This window comes from Schistocerca cancellata, chromosome 5 (assembly GCF_023864275.1).
Source record: "Schistocerca cancellata isolate TAMUIC-IGC-003103 chromosome 5, iqSchCanc2.1, whole genome shotgun sequence".
NCBI lineage: Eukaryota > Metazoa > Arthropoda > Insecta > Orthoptera > Acrididae > Schistocerca > Schistocerca cancellata.
Genome location: NC_064630.1, coordinates 434,041,428 through 434,060,116, shown reverse-complemented (window position 1 = coordinate 434,060,116; position 18,689 = coordinate 434,041,428). Strand labels below are relative to the sequence as shown.

At 39.2% G+C, this 18,689-nt stretch overlaps 1 protein-coding gene across 2 annotated transcripts in view; it reads left to right on the top strand.

The window, feature by feature from the left end:
- The first annotated feature begins 1,607 nt into the window (after positions 1-1,607).
- Positions 1,608-18,689, top strand: part of LOC126187563 (uncharacterized) — a 396,377-nt gene continuing 379,295 nt past the window's right edge. The window contains exon 1 of one of the 2 annotated variants that reach the window (XM_049928718.1): positions 1,608-1,656. In XM_049928718.1, the coding sequence (XP_049784675.1) occupies positions 1,654-1,656 (3 nt within the window). In that variant the 5' untranslated portion in view covers positions 1,608-1,653. The remainder of the gene's footprint in view (positions 1,657-18,689) is intronic. The other variant, XM_049928719.1, reaches the window with a different exon arrangement.

Sequence of the window (18,689 nt, the reverse complement as noted above, 5' to 3'; positions counted from 1 at the left end):
TTCTTCGCCTTAAAACCAAGTGATTTCAACAGTCGCCGAATCGAAAAGCGAAAAGTTACCGCAGCTTTACAGACTTTTGTAAAACTGAAAGAGAATCTGTAATTGATGACTAAAGTCTCTGTTATGTGTCTCTGTTGAAACTTAGGGCAAAACTATGAACTTGGCACCCAATATATTTTAATCTTTTCACTGTAAAAACGATATATGTGTATGCTGTAACGTTATTTGGCCGAAGAGTAGTTAGATTAGATTAGATTAGTACTTGTTCCATAGATCATGAATACGACACTCCGTAATGATGTGGAACGTGTCAGGTTAATAAAAGGTGTCGATACAAGATATTACATTAGACAAAATACTACATGACACTCAATATTTTTTATTTTTTTTTTATTTTTTTATTTTTTTGTGGGGTTGGGAAATTACCCACTTATTATATCCAAAAAGTCATATAATGAGTTGAAGGAGTTGCCATTAAGAAATTCTTTTAATTTCCTTTTAAATGCTATATGGCTATCTGTCAGACTTTTGATACTATTAGGTAAGTGACCAAAGACTTCTGTGGCAGCATAATTTACCCCTTCTGAGCCAAAGTTAGATTTAACCTTGAGTAGTGAAGATCATCCTTTCTCCTAGTGTTGTAGCCTAGTACACTGCTATTACTTTTAAATTCGTTCGGATTGTTAATAACAAATTTCATAAGTGAATATATATATTGTGAGGTTACAGTGAAGATTTCTAGCTCTTTAAATAAGTGTCTGCAGGATGATCCTGGATGAGCTCCAGCAATTATTCTGATTACACGCTTTTGTGCAATGAACACTCTTTTACTCAATGATGAGTTACCCCAGAATATGATGCCATACGAAAGCAGAGAATGAAAATAGGCGTGGTACGCTAATTTACTCAGATGTAGATCGCCAAAATTTTCAATGACCCTAATAGCATAAGTAGCTGAACTCAAACGTGTCAGCAGATCCTCAGTGTGTTTTTTCCAGTTCAACCCCTCACCAATGCATACACCTACAAATTTTGAATATTCTACCTTAGCTACCGATTTCTGATCGAAGTCTATAGTTATTAATGGGGTCATTCCATTTACTGTGTGGAACTGTATATACTGTGTTTTGTCAAAGTTTAATGAGAGCCCATTTGCAGAGAACCACTTAATGATTTTCTGAAAAACATCGTTTACAATTTCACCAGTTAATTGTTGTCTGTCGGGTGTGATAGCTATACTTGTATCATCGGCAAAAAGTGCCAGCTTTGCATTTTCGTGAATATAGAATGGCAAGTCAATAATATATACTAAGAACAGCAGAGTAGCAACATGACTGCTGGCATACTTCCCCGTATCCCTCTCACGTGAGCGGATTTAAGTAATAAATAAGAGAGAGAGGAAAAAAAAGTCCTGGTGGTTTGAGCTGTATGGTTGACGATCGAATGTCGCTCAACACAGCAGTCACCCAGCTCGCACACGTGTCACCAGGCGTTCGGTTCGAAGTGCCGCCTCCCGCAGCGCCGCGGTTTGACAGTCCGCGCATGCGCCGTGCGTCCAGAGCTTCGCAGCGGGTGGACTGACGCGGGAGGCTCCAGTATGACGCTTGCATCTGTGCAGTGAGGATGTTGCGCCGGCCGCTACCGTGAGTACACATGGTACATGTCTCCTGCATCTGTCACGCTGGCGCCGGCGGCTGCATAAGGGCTGCATTGTCCGTCAGCGACGAACCTCTTTCTCTTAAGCAGTGGCTGCAAACGTATTGGGATCATCGATCTAGCCCGCATCGCGTGTTTAGTTGGTATCAGCGCAGCTGTTTGAACGCTTTCCTGCTGAAAATTTGTGACAACTTCATGCTCTTTTCCTTCACTAGCTTCTTTGTTCTGTATCAATCTGCCGTGATCGATGAATCCTAAAGAATTTCAAAGACAACTGTGTCACTGCGGATTCGGCTTCGTCTGACGAAAGTGTGCTAAACTTCATATTAGTGCCTTACGACGAGAGAACTATGAAAATGTGTTAGAGTTATTAGTGTTAGGAGCGAAAAGTGAGTTTGCTGAGCCAGAAGCGCTTGTATTTAATATGTCACTCTTCCTAATGCCACAGATAAGTGAATCATGATTGAGTAGTTATTACTTTCTATTATCTCATTCGATTCCGTTTCTGTCTTATCTACAGAGAGGTGTGTAAACTGTTGCTAGTTCTGGAATACTGTTTATGCGTCTGAAGCTTTAACATGTGCAAATGACTTACGAAACAGTACAAAACTGAGCTGCGCAAATCGTAACATCATTATTTACTTCAAAATATTAAATAAAGCCCGATGGCGAGAAACGTACGGTTTCTTAAACACATATTTGCACGGAGACCACGAACATACAATTGGAGTAATTGACCTGCATACAGAAATGTGCGGTAACCGATTCTGTGGGTTGCGAATAGAGCAAAAACGGAGCCAGATGTAACTAACATCATTTAACATAGCACTGCTCAGTGGTTTCTGGGGTAAAAACTAAATGCAAATGTGTCCTTGTGTCAAGTCAAATTTTTCTGACTTTAATACAGAACTGTCAAATATGGTTGGAAAACGTTTTTGACGCTTGCACTAAAGAACATTTTGTATATACCAGTTTCCGTAGCAAAACGCCCCTTTACCACCCTAAACCATACTGCAAACGTGACGTGCTAGAATTTGCATGTGGAAAGATGAATGGTACGTGGATGAAGACTCCTTCAGGGCCACAAAGAGTGAAGTACCTGGAAGCCGCTCAGTCAGGTGTCTTCTGGTGTTATAAGAGCGAAACTAATTTCCAGAGACGGAGTTTCAATATGATGACAGTGTTTTGTAAGAGTTGACCAGAACTGATTTCGGCCTACTTTTTACAGTACTGCTTCTACCCACCAATCTCCCAACAGCGCTCTTGAGATTGCGAAATGCTAGTCTGTAGTTGCCTAATATTTGCGGTCTTACATTTTATCAGTTCAGTGGCGTATATTTGTGTTTCATCTTATTGGTTGGGATAAAATAAATAAATAAAGAAATCTAACAAGCCAGCCTGTCGAACACACTTGTGTGTCTTGTATGCACGTACATCAGAGGCGGAGGCTCAAATACATTGCCATCCATCCTGACACATGTTTTACGTGGTTTCCCTGTCATTTAATGTAAAAGTTTGGGTGGTTTCATTGTAAACCACAGAATTGTTTTCTTTATCCATTCTTGTCTTGTACGAGCTTGTACTCATCTTCAGTGGCTAGAAGTTAAAGCCTGCTTAAGTACAAAATGTTGGAAATCGTCTGCAACAGATTTTAGATTAAATGTGACGTATCGACACAGTATGAACAAAATTAAATGTCGATGAACAAGTAAAAATTAAAAATATCTTATTTCATCTCGTTCGTGACATTGCGTGAAAGTTATGCTATTACATTAATGCCCTACCTGCATATATAAATTCACATATGTTTGGTTGATTCATAACGGTAAAATTACGATATCACTGTCTAGCGTCATATTTTGCAACAATATATGAGACTACTTCCACAGAAATGTCAACTTAATGGTGTTTGCAGAGAACCCCGACATTATTCATGGTTTACCATATGGACCAGGCGAGTTACTGATATTTTTGAACAAATCTGTCATCATGTGATACTTTTTTTTGCTAACCGTAGTTCCTGCAGCCAAAAAAAATACTTATCACTCGTCACAACTAAGCTTAAGGCAACACACAAGCAATTTGTAGTCTTTAAGCATGAGTTAGAGATAATAATAGTGATGACACCTGATGCGGCATATGCGGGCAGATACGTTGTTTGTGGTGGTATTCATAAAGCACTCAAGAAGAATGTTGGGGTGGATCATTCGGAAAGGTCACAGCCGATTTTCTTTTCGCTTGCTGTACGAAGCGCCTTCCGAAAGTAAGTTAAATATGCGTCCCACGCTAAGACTATTACGCAACAATAGTGCGCCTGTCGGAACAGACTATATGTTCCTGGTTTCCTGCAGACTCAGGTCGGCTGCGGTACAGGTTTCTGGTGCATCGCGATGACGGAGTGCAATGACTCGCCAGCTGAAAACGTATTCGAAAGTTGAAGTACGCGGGGCAGTGCGGTTCTTGTGGACAAAGCGCTTAAATTTCGTACAGATCCGCCGTAAAATTATGGCGATAAATGAATCAAATGCAAAGTGGCGTCCAGCTGTAGCGAAATAGTGCCAACAATTTAACCAACGCTGTACTGATGTGGATGATGTTAATCGAAAGTCTAGATCCATGTGATTTCCATCTTGGGAAAGCTGAAAGAACATTTGGGAGGAAAGGGATTTTTCAACCATTAGTACGTTTACCAAGGAGTGGATTTCTAGCGGCGAGGAAATGAGCGATTGGTATAACGTTCCGACCGCTGTTTACAAAGACTTGGTGACTTTGTTGAAAAATGACGCGCCTGTCACTTTGAAATGTAGCGCAGCATTCTATAAAAATTACTCAGCCTGTCTGAACAGTCTGTAACTTACTTTTTGAAGTCCCCTCCTGTATCTGCTATTACTATAGGGATTTTTTTTAAATTCAAATATGTTTGAATAGATTCTCGCTAAGTTTCTTGCGATATTAATTCTGTGAACGGTTATTTTAACGTCGTTATAGATTTGGGAGGTTGAGCTTGTAAAAAGGAACTGAGTACACCAGAGACTTAAATTTTATACTACCAGTATGAAATGGAAAGGCAAATGGTAAAAATTATCTTCTTCCCGTATCTGTCCTCGTACTTACCAATTCGATAAGTTATTGCGTGTATTAGTGTGGTTAGGTAATCTCATGTAAAGTTCATGTCATCTAAACTCGTAGACTGTGAATATTTTTATTACTTCTTTCAAATACAATCAGTCAAAGCATTTCGTTATGATCAGGACAAAACTGTAACAACAATAACATTAGTTTTGATGTGAAATTTAATTAAAGTCGTCTCTTTGAAAGCTGGACTTTTGAATCCAGAGTAATTCATTCATAAAGTCAATTTACATAAATCATACACATGCAATGTATAATAGTATGTGTATCTGTACACTGTGTAGCTATTGAAATTGTTATGAATGGAAACACACACGACACTATTTTAATATTCTATAATATTTATTACTTATTTCACAGATTGGTTATCGGCTATTATACCATCACTGGATACAAATATATGTACGGCGCAGTCAAATTTTTGTAGGATAAAAAATTTTAAACAAGTGCACCTATAGATTATCTCTGTTTCCAGAGATGAAAATTATTTACATTTAATTTGGGAATAAAACGAGGGGAATTATTTCATTGAAAATGCCTTGTAAGATTATTTAACTAAGATTAAATATGTGACACATTAACTAATGAAATATACAGCAGATTACAACTGTTCTTAGAAGAAAATAAATTGAACGGTGAACTTTGATGACATGTTCTAAGTGTGTGGCTGAATAAAATAATCTTGTCCTTAACAGGTCCTAAATTACACCTTTGGAACATGTCACCAAAATTTATTGTTCAGTTTATTTTCTACTAAGAATATTAACAATTTTCACATTTGGAAATCGAGGTACTCTGTAGGTGCTTTAGTTTGAAATCTTTGATCCTACAAAAATTTCACTGCGCCACATATTTATCTTTGTATTTGAGAATGGAATAATAGCCGAAAACGATTTGGGGAATAAATAACAAATATTGTAGACTGACATCAGTGTCGTGCGTGAGTGTTTTCATTCACAATGTGTTAAATATTCGACCAAGAACTAAGGGTACAGTCAGTCAATGCTATTACAATTGTCTATATTTGAAGATCATTTTTATAACAGAATATTATCACAAAACAGTTTTTGATTTTAATTTTTCTCTAATTTTTTTTATTTCTCATTTTTACCACATTGATTCCAAAAGAATTTCAGTACTATTGACACTAACTTTTTTCTCAGAAATGGAAGGCGAAATTATTAATAATGGATATTAATTGCTCTTGTATCGAAAGAGCTATACTCTGGTATGGATAGCTGAATACTACTGAAAAAACAATGAAAAGTCCCAAATTACATTGACTCGCGTGACGCATATTGTATGTCGGCGATTGTCATCTCACTGTTAACATTTGAATAGTCTGTTGTTTGGACATTGCTTTGATCGCCTGGTTTTGCTTGCATGCGGCACCTGTGTAATGTACATAACCATAGCACTCGTTAAAAGTGCTGGCGTCGTTTCCCACATTCTAATTTCTTCCTAGATAATGTCGATCCACTGACTTCTCTCATTAGATTGTGTGAGCCATAATTAATACTAAATTACGTCCATGATACTGATACAGTTTTACCAATTTTCTACCATATTGTCTTTCACTATTTCAATGTGCTGCTGAGAGCGATGGAGTAATAATTATGACACAGGATGCGCATTTGAAAGGAATGAATTTCTGATATTTTATCATTATTAATTTTATTATTATTATTCGTCCTTTGATAATTTTGTATAATGATATAGAAATGTCACTTCTAAGACAGGGAAAGCAGACGTCATATGCAAACAGAATTTTATGTCTTAATTGTGCAGGAAAAGAATGCTTGGGTCCATAAATTTCATCACGTCTACACACAATTCATTTCACTCATGTTAATTCACACACTCACCTTCACTTAAACTCGTTGTCGCTCTTCGCCAGGCTCACTTGTACAGCACCGAATCAATCACCAAAACAGCAGTAGGAATATTTTTTACGTAAAAAAATAATGTACACATATCACATACATTCTCGAACACAGCAACTGACTTATGTCCTTATGAATAATGTATGACTTGCTTTCCTGAAGTCCATCGATTAAAATGTTTACTGGTGTAAATTTCACAACAAGAGTAAGTTTTTATACGGGAATGGGGAAGAATGCGCCTACGAGAACATGTGAAAAAACTTATATGTTAGCCGCAAAATCATCTTCTTTTGACTTTTCGTTTATCCCGTCTAGTACGGCGTCTGCTTTTCCGGGATGTGGCAAATTGTATTTTATTATGTGATATTTTTAATTAAGTTGTGATATTGGAATGGTAGACACAGGAAACGTGTTCAATGTTCTATTTTATCACTAATCTGGCAGTTCCAATGCGCTTTGGGCGGCGTGATGTACCTGAAGATAATTCGTTGCAGATCTCAGTAAACGGCTTCTTGTAGGTGGCAGATGGATATCTTATCAATTCCTGATATTATTATTTATTGTTATTATTTATTACAGAACAGTATTTTTATTGTGACAAATAAAGCAAGGTAACCTACTATGAAACCCATTCCTGACTAAGCCGTGCTTGGCCCGGACGCTTCCGGCATCGCATGTTGTCTTAAGGCATTCACATAAGAAAAATGTAGGAACTGCCTGATGTTCGGAGCGGTTAGGGAAAACTGGTTTCTTGTCTTAAAATACTCAGCTCAGAAGTATGTTTCTTCTCTCTTTTTTTATATGAAAAGTTAGGCGCACGCCATTACCTCAGTGCAAAAGGGCTGCAAAATACATTTGGGTTCGAATAGTTTAGCGCGCTCTTTTAATCTGAAAACGTGAGTTACAGAACCAAAAAAAAGAAAGATTTTTAACATTCGCTATAAGTACGTTGCAGAGCGCAACGGCCTTTGATTTCTGCTCGATTTTTCAGTGTACGAATACACGCACCGTAGTTAGTATCTAATGGCAAACTGATGATGGTACAAAGAAGGTTGGTGTGTTTGTTTCCCCCCTCAAAACGGAAGTACTCTAGAGATTATTTTTAAAATTAATTTCCATCTTATCCAATCGAAATAATTTTACTGGAAAACTCACAGTCTCCATATTGTTGTGAAATCTAACGCTGAATATTGTTGTACGAGATAATGAAAATTTGTTTGAATTATTTCTATATTTTAGTTATAGTTAAACGGAACAAATTAAGGCTGGAGTTATTTCATAAGTACAAAAATGTTGGTTGTCGGTGAACGATAAGAGGAAAGAGTCAAACTGAACTATTTTTGTGTCTGTGTCGTACGGTCTCAGTGAAGCAAACTTTGTTGTTATTTTGTGTTCTAAACTGCTGTCCTACGCAGATCTGATGGTATCTCAGGTTTATTTAGAAATGGCCATTTACCTGCGAATAAAATCTTTTAAAATGATAGGCCTCACTTCGACAGTAGAGAAACACGCTTCTAATACCACACTACCATTGGCATTTTCAATTAAGACTATAGGACGTCCTTGAATCAAATGAATCCTACTGTACCGCCAGAACAGAGCAAAAGTATGCATATAACTCATAAAATATCACAGGTTTACAAAGCAATGCGTAAAATCTACCCAGTATGCTTCACATTAGGCGAAAATGAGCACAACCACAAAAGAGAACGTTTAGTAGCATGTAGGGTACGCTTAATGTAGTTCCAGTGATGATTCCAACGAAAAGAACATGGTCTGTTTCCTTTCACATCCGTATGCTATCAGACTTTGTGTTCCGTCTCTACTGACCACGTCTTTGATCGTCTTATTTATTTGCTGCAGGAACGAGGGTAAATGTCGTCCTGCGCCCCTGGCGGAAGTGCCAGAACTGCAGTCTACTTCTCTTTCACACCCTCCGCCACCGCTTAAAATTACATTAGCATTATTGAAAATAAATTACACCTGTATTGATGAAAAATATTGCTCACAATAGATTAGATGTACCATTGTATTCGATCAGTTACAAATTATAGGAACTTCCTAAAACATTTGAAGTATAGCGAAATATTCAAATGCTGTCTTTCCGTTTTAGAGATCTCTCTCTCGCAGTCACAGTTTTTACTCTTTGTGGCCTCGATAAACCGACATGTAAACAAAACCACAATTGTTACAATGACCACTGATGGTGCTTTTAAATGAAGCGAAATGCCTTTGGTTTAAATAAGACTTATATAGTCGCAGAAGCGGCGTGACTTCCTATTATTATATGATTCAAGGGCGTGCAGAAAAGTAATGCCTCAGAATTTTTTATGTGACAACAAAGCTTTTAAATAAAACAAACATCATTAACATTTCACATCTTTATTCCTCATTTCTGTATGTTTACTTATCAACATACGAACACACTTCTCCCAACGAGAAACCAGTTTGTTGATATCATCACTGGTAGAAGTTCGACTTTTTTGATGGAGCCACAACCTCATCTCTGCTTGCACCGCTTCAGAGTGAAGTTCTCGGAAGTGTTCTTTAAGTTTTTGTATCTGATGAAGATCAGAAGGGGCCAAGCCAGGGCTGTATGGAGGATGATCAATGGCAGTGAACCCAAGGCATCAGATTCTTGCGGATGTCGCAGCGCCCGTGTGTGATCTGGCATTGTTATGCTGAAGGAGAGGTTGCGTCATATGTGGACGAACTCTTCAAATTCGAAATTAGATATCAACACGCTTTTTCTTACGCGTCGACATTACATTATACACCGCCATGTTATACGCTATAATTTGGAGCCCTCTTGCGGCAAAGCTGCAAATATGTAAACATGTAGAATAAAGATGTAATGTTAAATAATGCTTCTTTTATTTGAAAAGCGTGAGGAGTTTTCACATAAAAATTTGGAGACATTATATTTCAAGTAGCTCTTGTTCGAGTATATTAAATTAAATAATATAATTTTACTTTGTAAATATTGCACTGAGCGAAACAAACTATCGATTAGATCACTGAAATCAAGTTGAGAAGCTGTGTCGTGTTGTATCCACAAGAAAGCGAGATTTGACTGTCTGCCTGTCTGCTGTCACCCACACTCCACCTTCAGTAATTTTTTTATGATCTTTGATTTGATGAAATTACGTTCACAAGGTGCTGTTGTGGCTGGAATTGTCATAAACATCCTCAAAGCTATTTAGATGGTTAGATGTACAATTCTTATGTCGTATTTCGGAAATATCTTCAAAATATCCAGATGAGAAGCATGACTGGAACTTGAAAGCTGTATTTCGATAACTAGCTCTGCTGCATCAATATATCTACTACATCTACTATATTTTGGCGTATCAGATACAGATCATCTATTTAAGATTACGGTAATATTACATACTAGCCAACAAAATTTTGCATTTCTCTGTAACTGGCATGAAAGCAGCTAATCTTTGTTTCCGAGTGTACTGAAAAAGAAAATGTTAATGCAAGTGCAAGGTTAGCTCTCACTTTGAAGTTGTGATAACTTTACGTTATTTTCTATATAAGCTTATGCGTGTATGTAATTCGGTGTTATCCCTCGGAGGAAGGCAACCACTTTGCCTGACGTTTGTAGTATATGCTGGTGATTCTCTTGTTAGTGTCCTGTAGTAATCGGCTAACATTGATGCACTCCACTTTCCCTGGTATCTCGTTTCCATGCCCGAAATTTGCTGGTCGAAGCGTTCTCCGTGCTCATCGGTTACAACACCACAACTGTCAGGTAAGAAGTCCAAGTGGGATATCTTCGCGCAGTTTGAGTATCTACGGACCCACGAAAATCCCTTCTTTTATTTTCACGTCACTAAGACGTGGAAATTTTTCGCGCAAACAGAGGCACAGTTTTGTTTGAAGAGCAGAGAGAATTACGTCCCTGGATTCCACAAGTGCTTCGTGCATATCATTGTGAGGTCCTGGTTCAAGTTATTGGCGCTTAGGCCATCTTTCTTTTTATAATGAAGTGCTTTGGCACCGCTATGCGACAGGCACAAGAAGCAACAGAAATCTGCCATTTAAGCTTGTCATTGTTCAATCGCAATAACAACTGTTTTATGTCGCTGGAATGACCCAAGAATGACCTCGGAGACCAGACGAGGGGCATCATTTGTTCCAACGTGCGCCACAATCTGCATTTGGTTGCACCCCGTTATCTCAATGGCTGCCGGAGTAACCTCTTCAGGATGCTAGAGGCTATTCCGGCGGCCATTGAGGGAACAGGGGCAACCAACTGCAGGCTGTGGTGCACGGTGGAACAAATGATGCCCCTCGTCTGGGCTCCGAGGTCATTCTTGGGTCATTCCAGCGACTGGCAGCGAAGGCTGAGAAGACCAGCCTTGCGCCTGAAGTTTTTGCCGAGCTCAGAATTTGCAGCATTGTCCACAAAACTGAGTGTGGCACTCTGGTTCTGAGTCGAGTGGAAGGACTGAACCAGAAACTTCTGTGACAAGCTAGGCTGCTACTTCCTGGACTTGCGCCATGGGATTGAGAACTGTAGGGTTCCACTAAACAGGCCAGGTGTGCACTATACATCAGAGGCTTCTACTCACATAGCTGACTGTGTGTGGGATGCACACAAGACTTTTAGATTACGCGACTCTTCATTTAATCCAGACAACGATAGCTATAGGAAACCCAGAAGTATAAGATCGAAAGAAATGCCTCCCCATACAGGTGAGTGTATTAAAATCCTCATGGTAAACTGCCGGAGCATTCGCAACGAAGTGCCACAGTTTGAAGCGCTCATGAAAAGCAGTGAAGCTCACATTATACTAGGTACAGAAAGCTTGTTGAAACCTGAAACTGAGAGAAGGGAGATTTTTGGGGAAAATTTGAGTGTGTATATCGAAAGGATAGGCAAAGGGGAAACGATGGTGGTGTATTTGTCGCAGTAGACAACAAATTCAAATCGACCGAGGTAGAAATTGAAGCTGCATGTCAGATTGTTTTGGCAAGACTTAGTACCAGGAGTGGGCATAAAATGATTATTGGATCCTTCTATCTTCCAACAGACTCGTCTCCTGATCTAACCGAAAACTTTAGAGAAAACCTCAGTTCACTTGTACGTAAGTTCCACAGTTATACTGTAATCATCGGTGGAGACTTACATGATCCAACGAGTAATTGGGAAAATTACAATTTTGTTTGTGGTGGGCGTGGTAAGTGATCCTGTGGGACTTTGCTAAATTTCTTCTCTGAAAACTGCCTAAAAGAGATAGTTCGGAACCCCACTCATGATGGAAGTACACTGAATCTAATGCACAAACAGACCTCACATCTTTGCGCATGTCAACGTTGAAACTGGTATCAGTGACCATGACGCGGTTGTGGAAACAATGGTTACCAGAGTACAAAGGACAACTTAAACAGGCATAAAAATATGTATGTTCAATAAACTAGATAAAAAATCAGTAATGTCATATCTCAATTAGGAACGTGAACTTCCAGCACAGGGCAGGAGCATGTAGAGGAACTCTGGCGCAAATTTAAAAGAATAGTTGACCATGTACAGGATAGATATGCACTCAGTAGAACAGTTCATAATGGTAGGAACACTCCATAGTATACAATCACTGTAAAGAAACTTCTAAAGAAACGGAGACTGCTGCATAATAGGTGTAAAATGAAGCGTATGGCTATAGATAGAGAGATGCTGAATGAAACGCGTTTGGTTGTCAACACAGCAATGTGTCAAGCCTTTAGGGACTACCGCAGCAGAATATTGTCATTGAGCTTTCACAGAACCCAAAGAAATTCTGGTCGTATGTAAAGGCTGCTAGTTGCACCAAAGTTAGTGTTCAGTCTCTAGCGAATGAGACAGGAACTGAAATTGTGGGTAGCAAAGCAAATGATGAAATGCTTAACTCCGTTTTCTAATGTTCCTTTGTAAAGGAAAACAGAGGAGAATTGCTCCAATTTAATCCTCGTACCACTGGAAAGGTAAATGAAAGAAGTATTAGAGTCAGTGGTGTTGACACACAGCGGAAATCGTTAAAATTGAGCAAAGCTCCAGGCCCCGATGGTATCCTTGTCAGATACTAACTGAATTTGCGGCTGAGTTAGCCCCACTTCTAACTTCAATCTACCGTAGATCCCTCAAAGAAAAAACCGTGCCCAGTTCTTGGAAAAAGGCACAGTTCACACTTGTCTACAAGAAGGGTAGTAGAAATGATCCACAACACTGCCGTCCAGTATCCTTGACATTGATTTGTTGTAGTATCTTAAAACATATTCTGAGCTCAAAGATAATGTGGCATCTTGAACAGAATGACCTTCTCAATGCCCACCAACAAGGATTTCGAAACATCAATCATGTAAAACCCATTCCGCACTTTTATCACATGACACACTGAAAGTTTTGGATCAAGGCAACCAGGTAGATGCAGTATTTCTTGATTTCCGAAAAACATTTGAGTCAACCCCGCATCTACGCTATTGTCAAAAGTACGATCATACGGGGTATCAAGTGAAATTTGTGACTGGGTTGAGGACTTTTGGTAGCGAGGACACAGCATTATATCTTGGTGGGCGTGTCATCGGCAGATGTAGACTTCGGATGAACCCCAGGGAAGTGTGTTGGGACCCTTGCTGTTCATATTGTGCATTAATGACTTGCAGACAATATTAATAGTAAAACCAGGCTCTTTCCAGTTATCTGTAATGAAGCACTATCTGAACGAAGCTGCATAAATATTCAGTCAGATCTTGATAAAATTTCAACTTGTTGCAGAAATTGGCAATTGTTCAGAAACATAAAATTTTGCACTTCACAAAACGAAAAAACGTAAGTATCCTATGACTGTAATATCAATGAGTCACTGTTGGAATCGGCCAACTCACACAAATACTTGGGAGTAGCCCTTTGTAGGGATATGAAATGGAATGATCACGTAGGTTCAGTCGCAGGTAGAGGAGGTGGCTGACTTCTGTTTATTTGTATAATACTGAGGAAGTGCAATCAGTCTACAGAGGATATTGCTTACAAATAACTCATGTGACTGGTTCTAGAATACTGCTCAAGTGTGTGGTACCCATGCCAGATAGAACTAACAGTGGATGTTGAACGTATACAGAGGAGGTCAGCACGAATGGTCATAGGTTTGTTTAATCCATGGGTGAATGTCACAGAGATACTGAAGGAACTTAACGGGAAGACTCTTGAAGACTGACATAAGCTGTCCCGAGAAAGTCTATTAAGAAAATTTGTAGAACCGTCCTTAAATGATTACTCTAGGAATATACTACAAACCCCTACGCATCACTCACTTAGGGACTGTGAGGATAACATTAGAATGAAACTTCCTGGCAGATTGAAACTGTGTGCCGGACCAAGACTCGAACTCGGGGCCTTTGCCTTTCGCGGGCAAGTGCTCTACCACTGAGCTACCCAAGCGCGACTCACACCCCGTCCTCACAGTTTTAATTCCACCAGTACCTCGTCTCCTACCTTCCAAACTTCGCAGAAGGTCTCCTGCATACCTTGCAGAACTAGCTATTCTTTCTTGCAGGAGTGCTAGTTCTGCAAGGTATGCAGCACAATTACTTCTCGTCCTTTGGGCCCGTATGCCGTTGAATATCCGAGAAGTCGGGGAGGCAACTTTTCGTGAACGTTCTCGTACTGTAAACAATGTGGGCCTATAGACTCAACATAACATCAACAGATGTCAACAGATGTCAGAAGCATTCATATACGCTAAAATCTCAGTATCGTCGATGCTGTGCTTTGCGCTCTTATAATTCCTAGCGCCTCAACTGCTTATGCTGAAATGGAACGCCTAGTACATCTGCCATCGCTCCTTAGAACTGAAACCAACCGATGTCGTGAATTGGTAAGACGGTGAACTCGCATTATGGAGAACAGTGGCTCAAACCACCATCCAGCCTCCTAGATTTACGTGTTCCGTGACTTCCTTAAATAGCTCAAGGCGAGTTCTGGGCTGCCTCCTTTAAAAAGAAAACTTCTGATCTTACCTTTCCCACCCGAATCAGAGTCTGTGCTCTGCTTCTATTAACATCGTCGTCAATGGGCGTTACGTCCTAATCCTTCCTTTGAAATGAACGATGCAGTGGTACGCCTCTATTTTTTGCCTACAGTACAGCTACAGATCCACACATCCAGTCAGTCAAAGCAGTAAACCTTCGTTTCCAATAAACGGTCCCGTTATCCGCCGCGACACAAAGATATTCATCTTCAGCCTGCCGTCACCTGCCCTGAAACCGATGAAGCAAATTTTTGATGCAGTAGAAAGGGACATGCACTCCGGTTGTTTTTGACAGCCTTTGAGTGACTGTCAGCTTGGCTCATCACATTTTTGTGTGTTGTTTTCATACATCGACGGTTAACAGCAGTATTAGCAGAAAAGCGGCTGACACACATTAGTGCTGACTGAAAGCTATCCTCAAAAACTAAGTCAAAAGAAAATTTATCTATGAAGTGACAAGCTCAGAATTGGTTTAAAATGCTTAATGAGTAAGTTATGCTCTGAAACTTGTCTTAATAAGAATTATCCCTGAAATGGAAAGTTTGCGCAACAAAAACTTTCTGCTCTCCTCTGAAACTGTCTCGTTCTTCGGCGAACTTAACCTTTCAAGCTGGAATATAAAAGGAAATGTCCTGACTGACCCATGATCGCCCAGCCTATAGACAGAAACTTGACATTTGGAGTGAGTGTTCATCTTGTACTGTAGGCATATGCGTAACAAAGGATTTTTCGAAATTCTATCCCCATAAGCGTGAAACAGGGGATGAAAAAGATTTTCTTTCATATGGCGTTGTTAAGGCAATTTTGAAGCTAGAACTACGAGAACTAGTATTGGTTTCCCAGTCAGAAATAAAAATACGTGTTCCATAAATTCAAACCCGATGGGGGTGAAGAAGTGGGTAAAAGTATTAGGTTTTGAAAATAAAAGAACTACTAAAGCATTTTGAAGCTACATTTATGAAAACTGGTATCTGACTTCTCTGTTAGAAATAAAGAAATATGTTCAGGTATGAAAGTTTCTATCGAAGTATCACCACAAGAACTCGAAAGCCAGGGTTAACAGAAACCTCCGATTCCAGCTACCAGAATCGCTTTTTGTCAGAATTGCTTTCGGATAAGACCAAGCATGATTCAATTGACAGATAAAGTCTCGGATGAAATAAACAACTAACCAGCATAAGAAAGAGACGACAAGCAAGAATGTGCCTGCACTAGAAGTGATTTGTTGATCGACCGTTATGCAAATTTTGATACAACATCACTAATTTGTCCAAACTATGAACTTAATTTCTCTCGACAATTATGGAAGGGAATCAGGATACGTACAGAAGGATCTGACGCCATCATACACGGAACAACATTCCAATACTGTCAGAGTGCTCCCAGAAAACCAATATGGACGAAGATTCGGTGATTGGCAGGGAACACGGAAAGTAATCGTGGCTCTTAAATTCCCGCCTGCTCAAACGAGAGAGAGGCTGAAGGTCATTTCACAATGCGCGTAATACTGCGGAAAATTTTGTTACCAACTCCAAGCTGTTGGCGGCAACTGTCTGTCCCCAGGCAAGACGCTGTCTCCCTTCTCCAGGCGCTGCTGCAAGAGAGTCAAACCGCAAAGCATCTACCCGAGACGAAGTCATCGGAAGCTTCCGTTACGTCGTTGTCCAAGCATTCGGAACAAAGGAAAGGCTCGAAGGCCAGCTTATTTTAGGAGGATCGATAGCGGAAGTACGTCTGCGTATCTGCACACATCGTCTATTGTTACAGTAATAAGAACGGCAATCTGTGTATATCAGTTGCTAATATATTGTAATGTGGTAAATCTTAAGAGTGATGAAAGTTTGGTTTTGCTCATACGGCCATCTCTCAAAGTATGTCTAACCCAAAAGCTCATTAAAATGAACTGTTGTTGACATGTCCAGCGAATGGAAAGTTACATTGTAGATCTCTATTAAATATGGGCATTTCGCTGATATACAAGGTCTTTACAAAAAGTTCTGAGACTGATTTTATTCCTGACGAATAAACAAAGTCAGTGAAATAACTACGGTGGCAGCTTGAACCGGCAACTGCAAACACCAGATGTGCATTAGAACTGTCAGTTGTGACGGACAAACTGGCGTAGTGTGTCAATGTTGCTTTATCGAAAATCGCAATGGAGCAACATTTCTAAATCTATTCAAGACTCCCGAACATAAACCACGACACGTGGACGCTTGTTGCGACTTGACCGAAATGCAAAACGCAAACAGTTCTTTTCTGGGGAACATCCCAGTGGGTGGCGAGACTTTATCAGTACGAACCTACTTCAAAACGACAAAGTGCTGAAATTCACATCAAGAATCAAGACTTTGACCATATAAGCGACATTCAAACCAACGTGACACGCAAAACAACATCCAAAAGAAGGACTTATTTAACCCTAGGATGCATGGTGCCGAAAACACACATGAATGCATATGCAGGCCCTCCAAGGCCCTGCCCTAAGTTAAAATTTTCCTCTTTTCATATAATCATTCTTTGGAGTTAAATTTATTTCTGTCAAATTTGTTGTCATATTGAAAGATTCCTAAGATACAGTAACAGGTTCTGGTGGACCTGATTAACATTTTATTAATTTAAAAAAAACTCTAATAATAGTGAATTTTTATTAGTTACATCCATTTACATACAACATATACAAATAATTTTATTAATTCACTTATAAGTTGCAGTTTACATTTTATAACATTTATTACAAGCAATTTCTTCAATTAACACATACTCATTATTCACAATATTATGTACATAGGTAATGTTTTGACAAAAAGTTATTATTCATTGTTCACATAAAATTGCATTTTTCTTAGTTTTCATCATGTGACAAACAAGAAGCACAAAGAACGCCACTATGTTCCTTACAAATGTTGGTTTTACACTTAATGCATGTAATAGCACTTTTCCTGTGTTTATTATATGGACAATAATTGCATCTTCTTCTACTTCCTGAAACAGGTAGTTGGTTCAGCAATATGACATCTTTTTGAACTTCACATCTTTGCATGGCATCAACGATTTACTTTGGAATATTAGAGATCTGAATACGAAGTTCCATTAGTAATCTTACAATTTCCTCTGCTAAATCTCTTACGAACAAACGCCTTTTATCACTTCTTTCATTATGGTATGTCAGATGTTGGGCGGAAAATAAGATTTCACTGTTCATTGCTGCGACGTCCATCATATTCATCCATAATGCAATTGGCCATCTTCTTGTTTGTCTCTTGCAAGTGTAATAACGAATTTTCTGGTCCATTTGTTCAACTCCAACCTTCGTAGAGTCATAGAACTTTATTATATCTGGTTTCTTTTTTGCATTAGTTTCATCAACGTTTCTGTCATGATGCAGTGTGCTAATGAGAACTACAAACTTTTTCTTTTTGGGAACATAACTCACCGTTGTAATGTCACCTCTAAATGCAAACAAAGAGGAATGAATCGCTCTTGAGGCAGATGGTTTCATCTCATTAGGAATTTCTGGTTTATTTTGTTTGACTGTTCCCACCACTGTCATTTGCTTCTGAAGCATCTCCTCTGTCAGCTGCACACTACTAAAGAAGTTGTCAACAGTAATATTTTTTGATGATCCTTCAATGCTTTTAGCAAGATCTTTCACCACATTCAATCCAAGATTTTTCTGAATAGGTTCATGGGGTTTCCTTCCCGTGTAAACAATTTCGTCTAAAGCATACGCAGATGTAGCATTACATAACCAAAATACTTTTATGCCATACTTGGCTGGTTTAGAAGGCATATAATGGGTGAAGCTGCATCTTCCACGGAATGGGACTAGCTGTTCATCAACTGTGAGTGAATCATCGGGAATCATTCTATTTCTACACTTGTCAAGAAATAGTTCCCATACATAGCGAACAGCTGCGAGTTTGTCATCTGCAGATCGAGCTTCACGGATACGCTGGTCATCAAATCTAATCATTCTCGTTATATCCTCGAATCTATATACTGA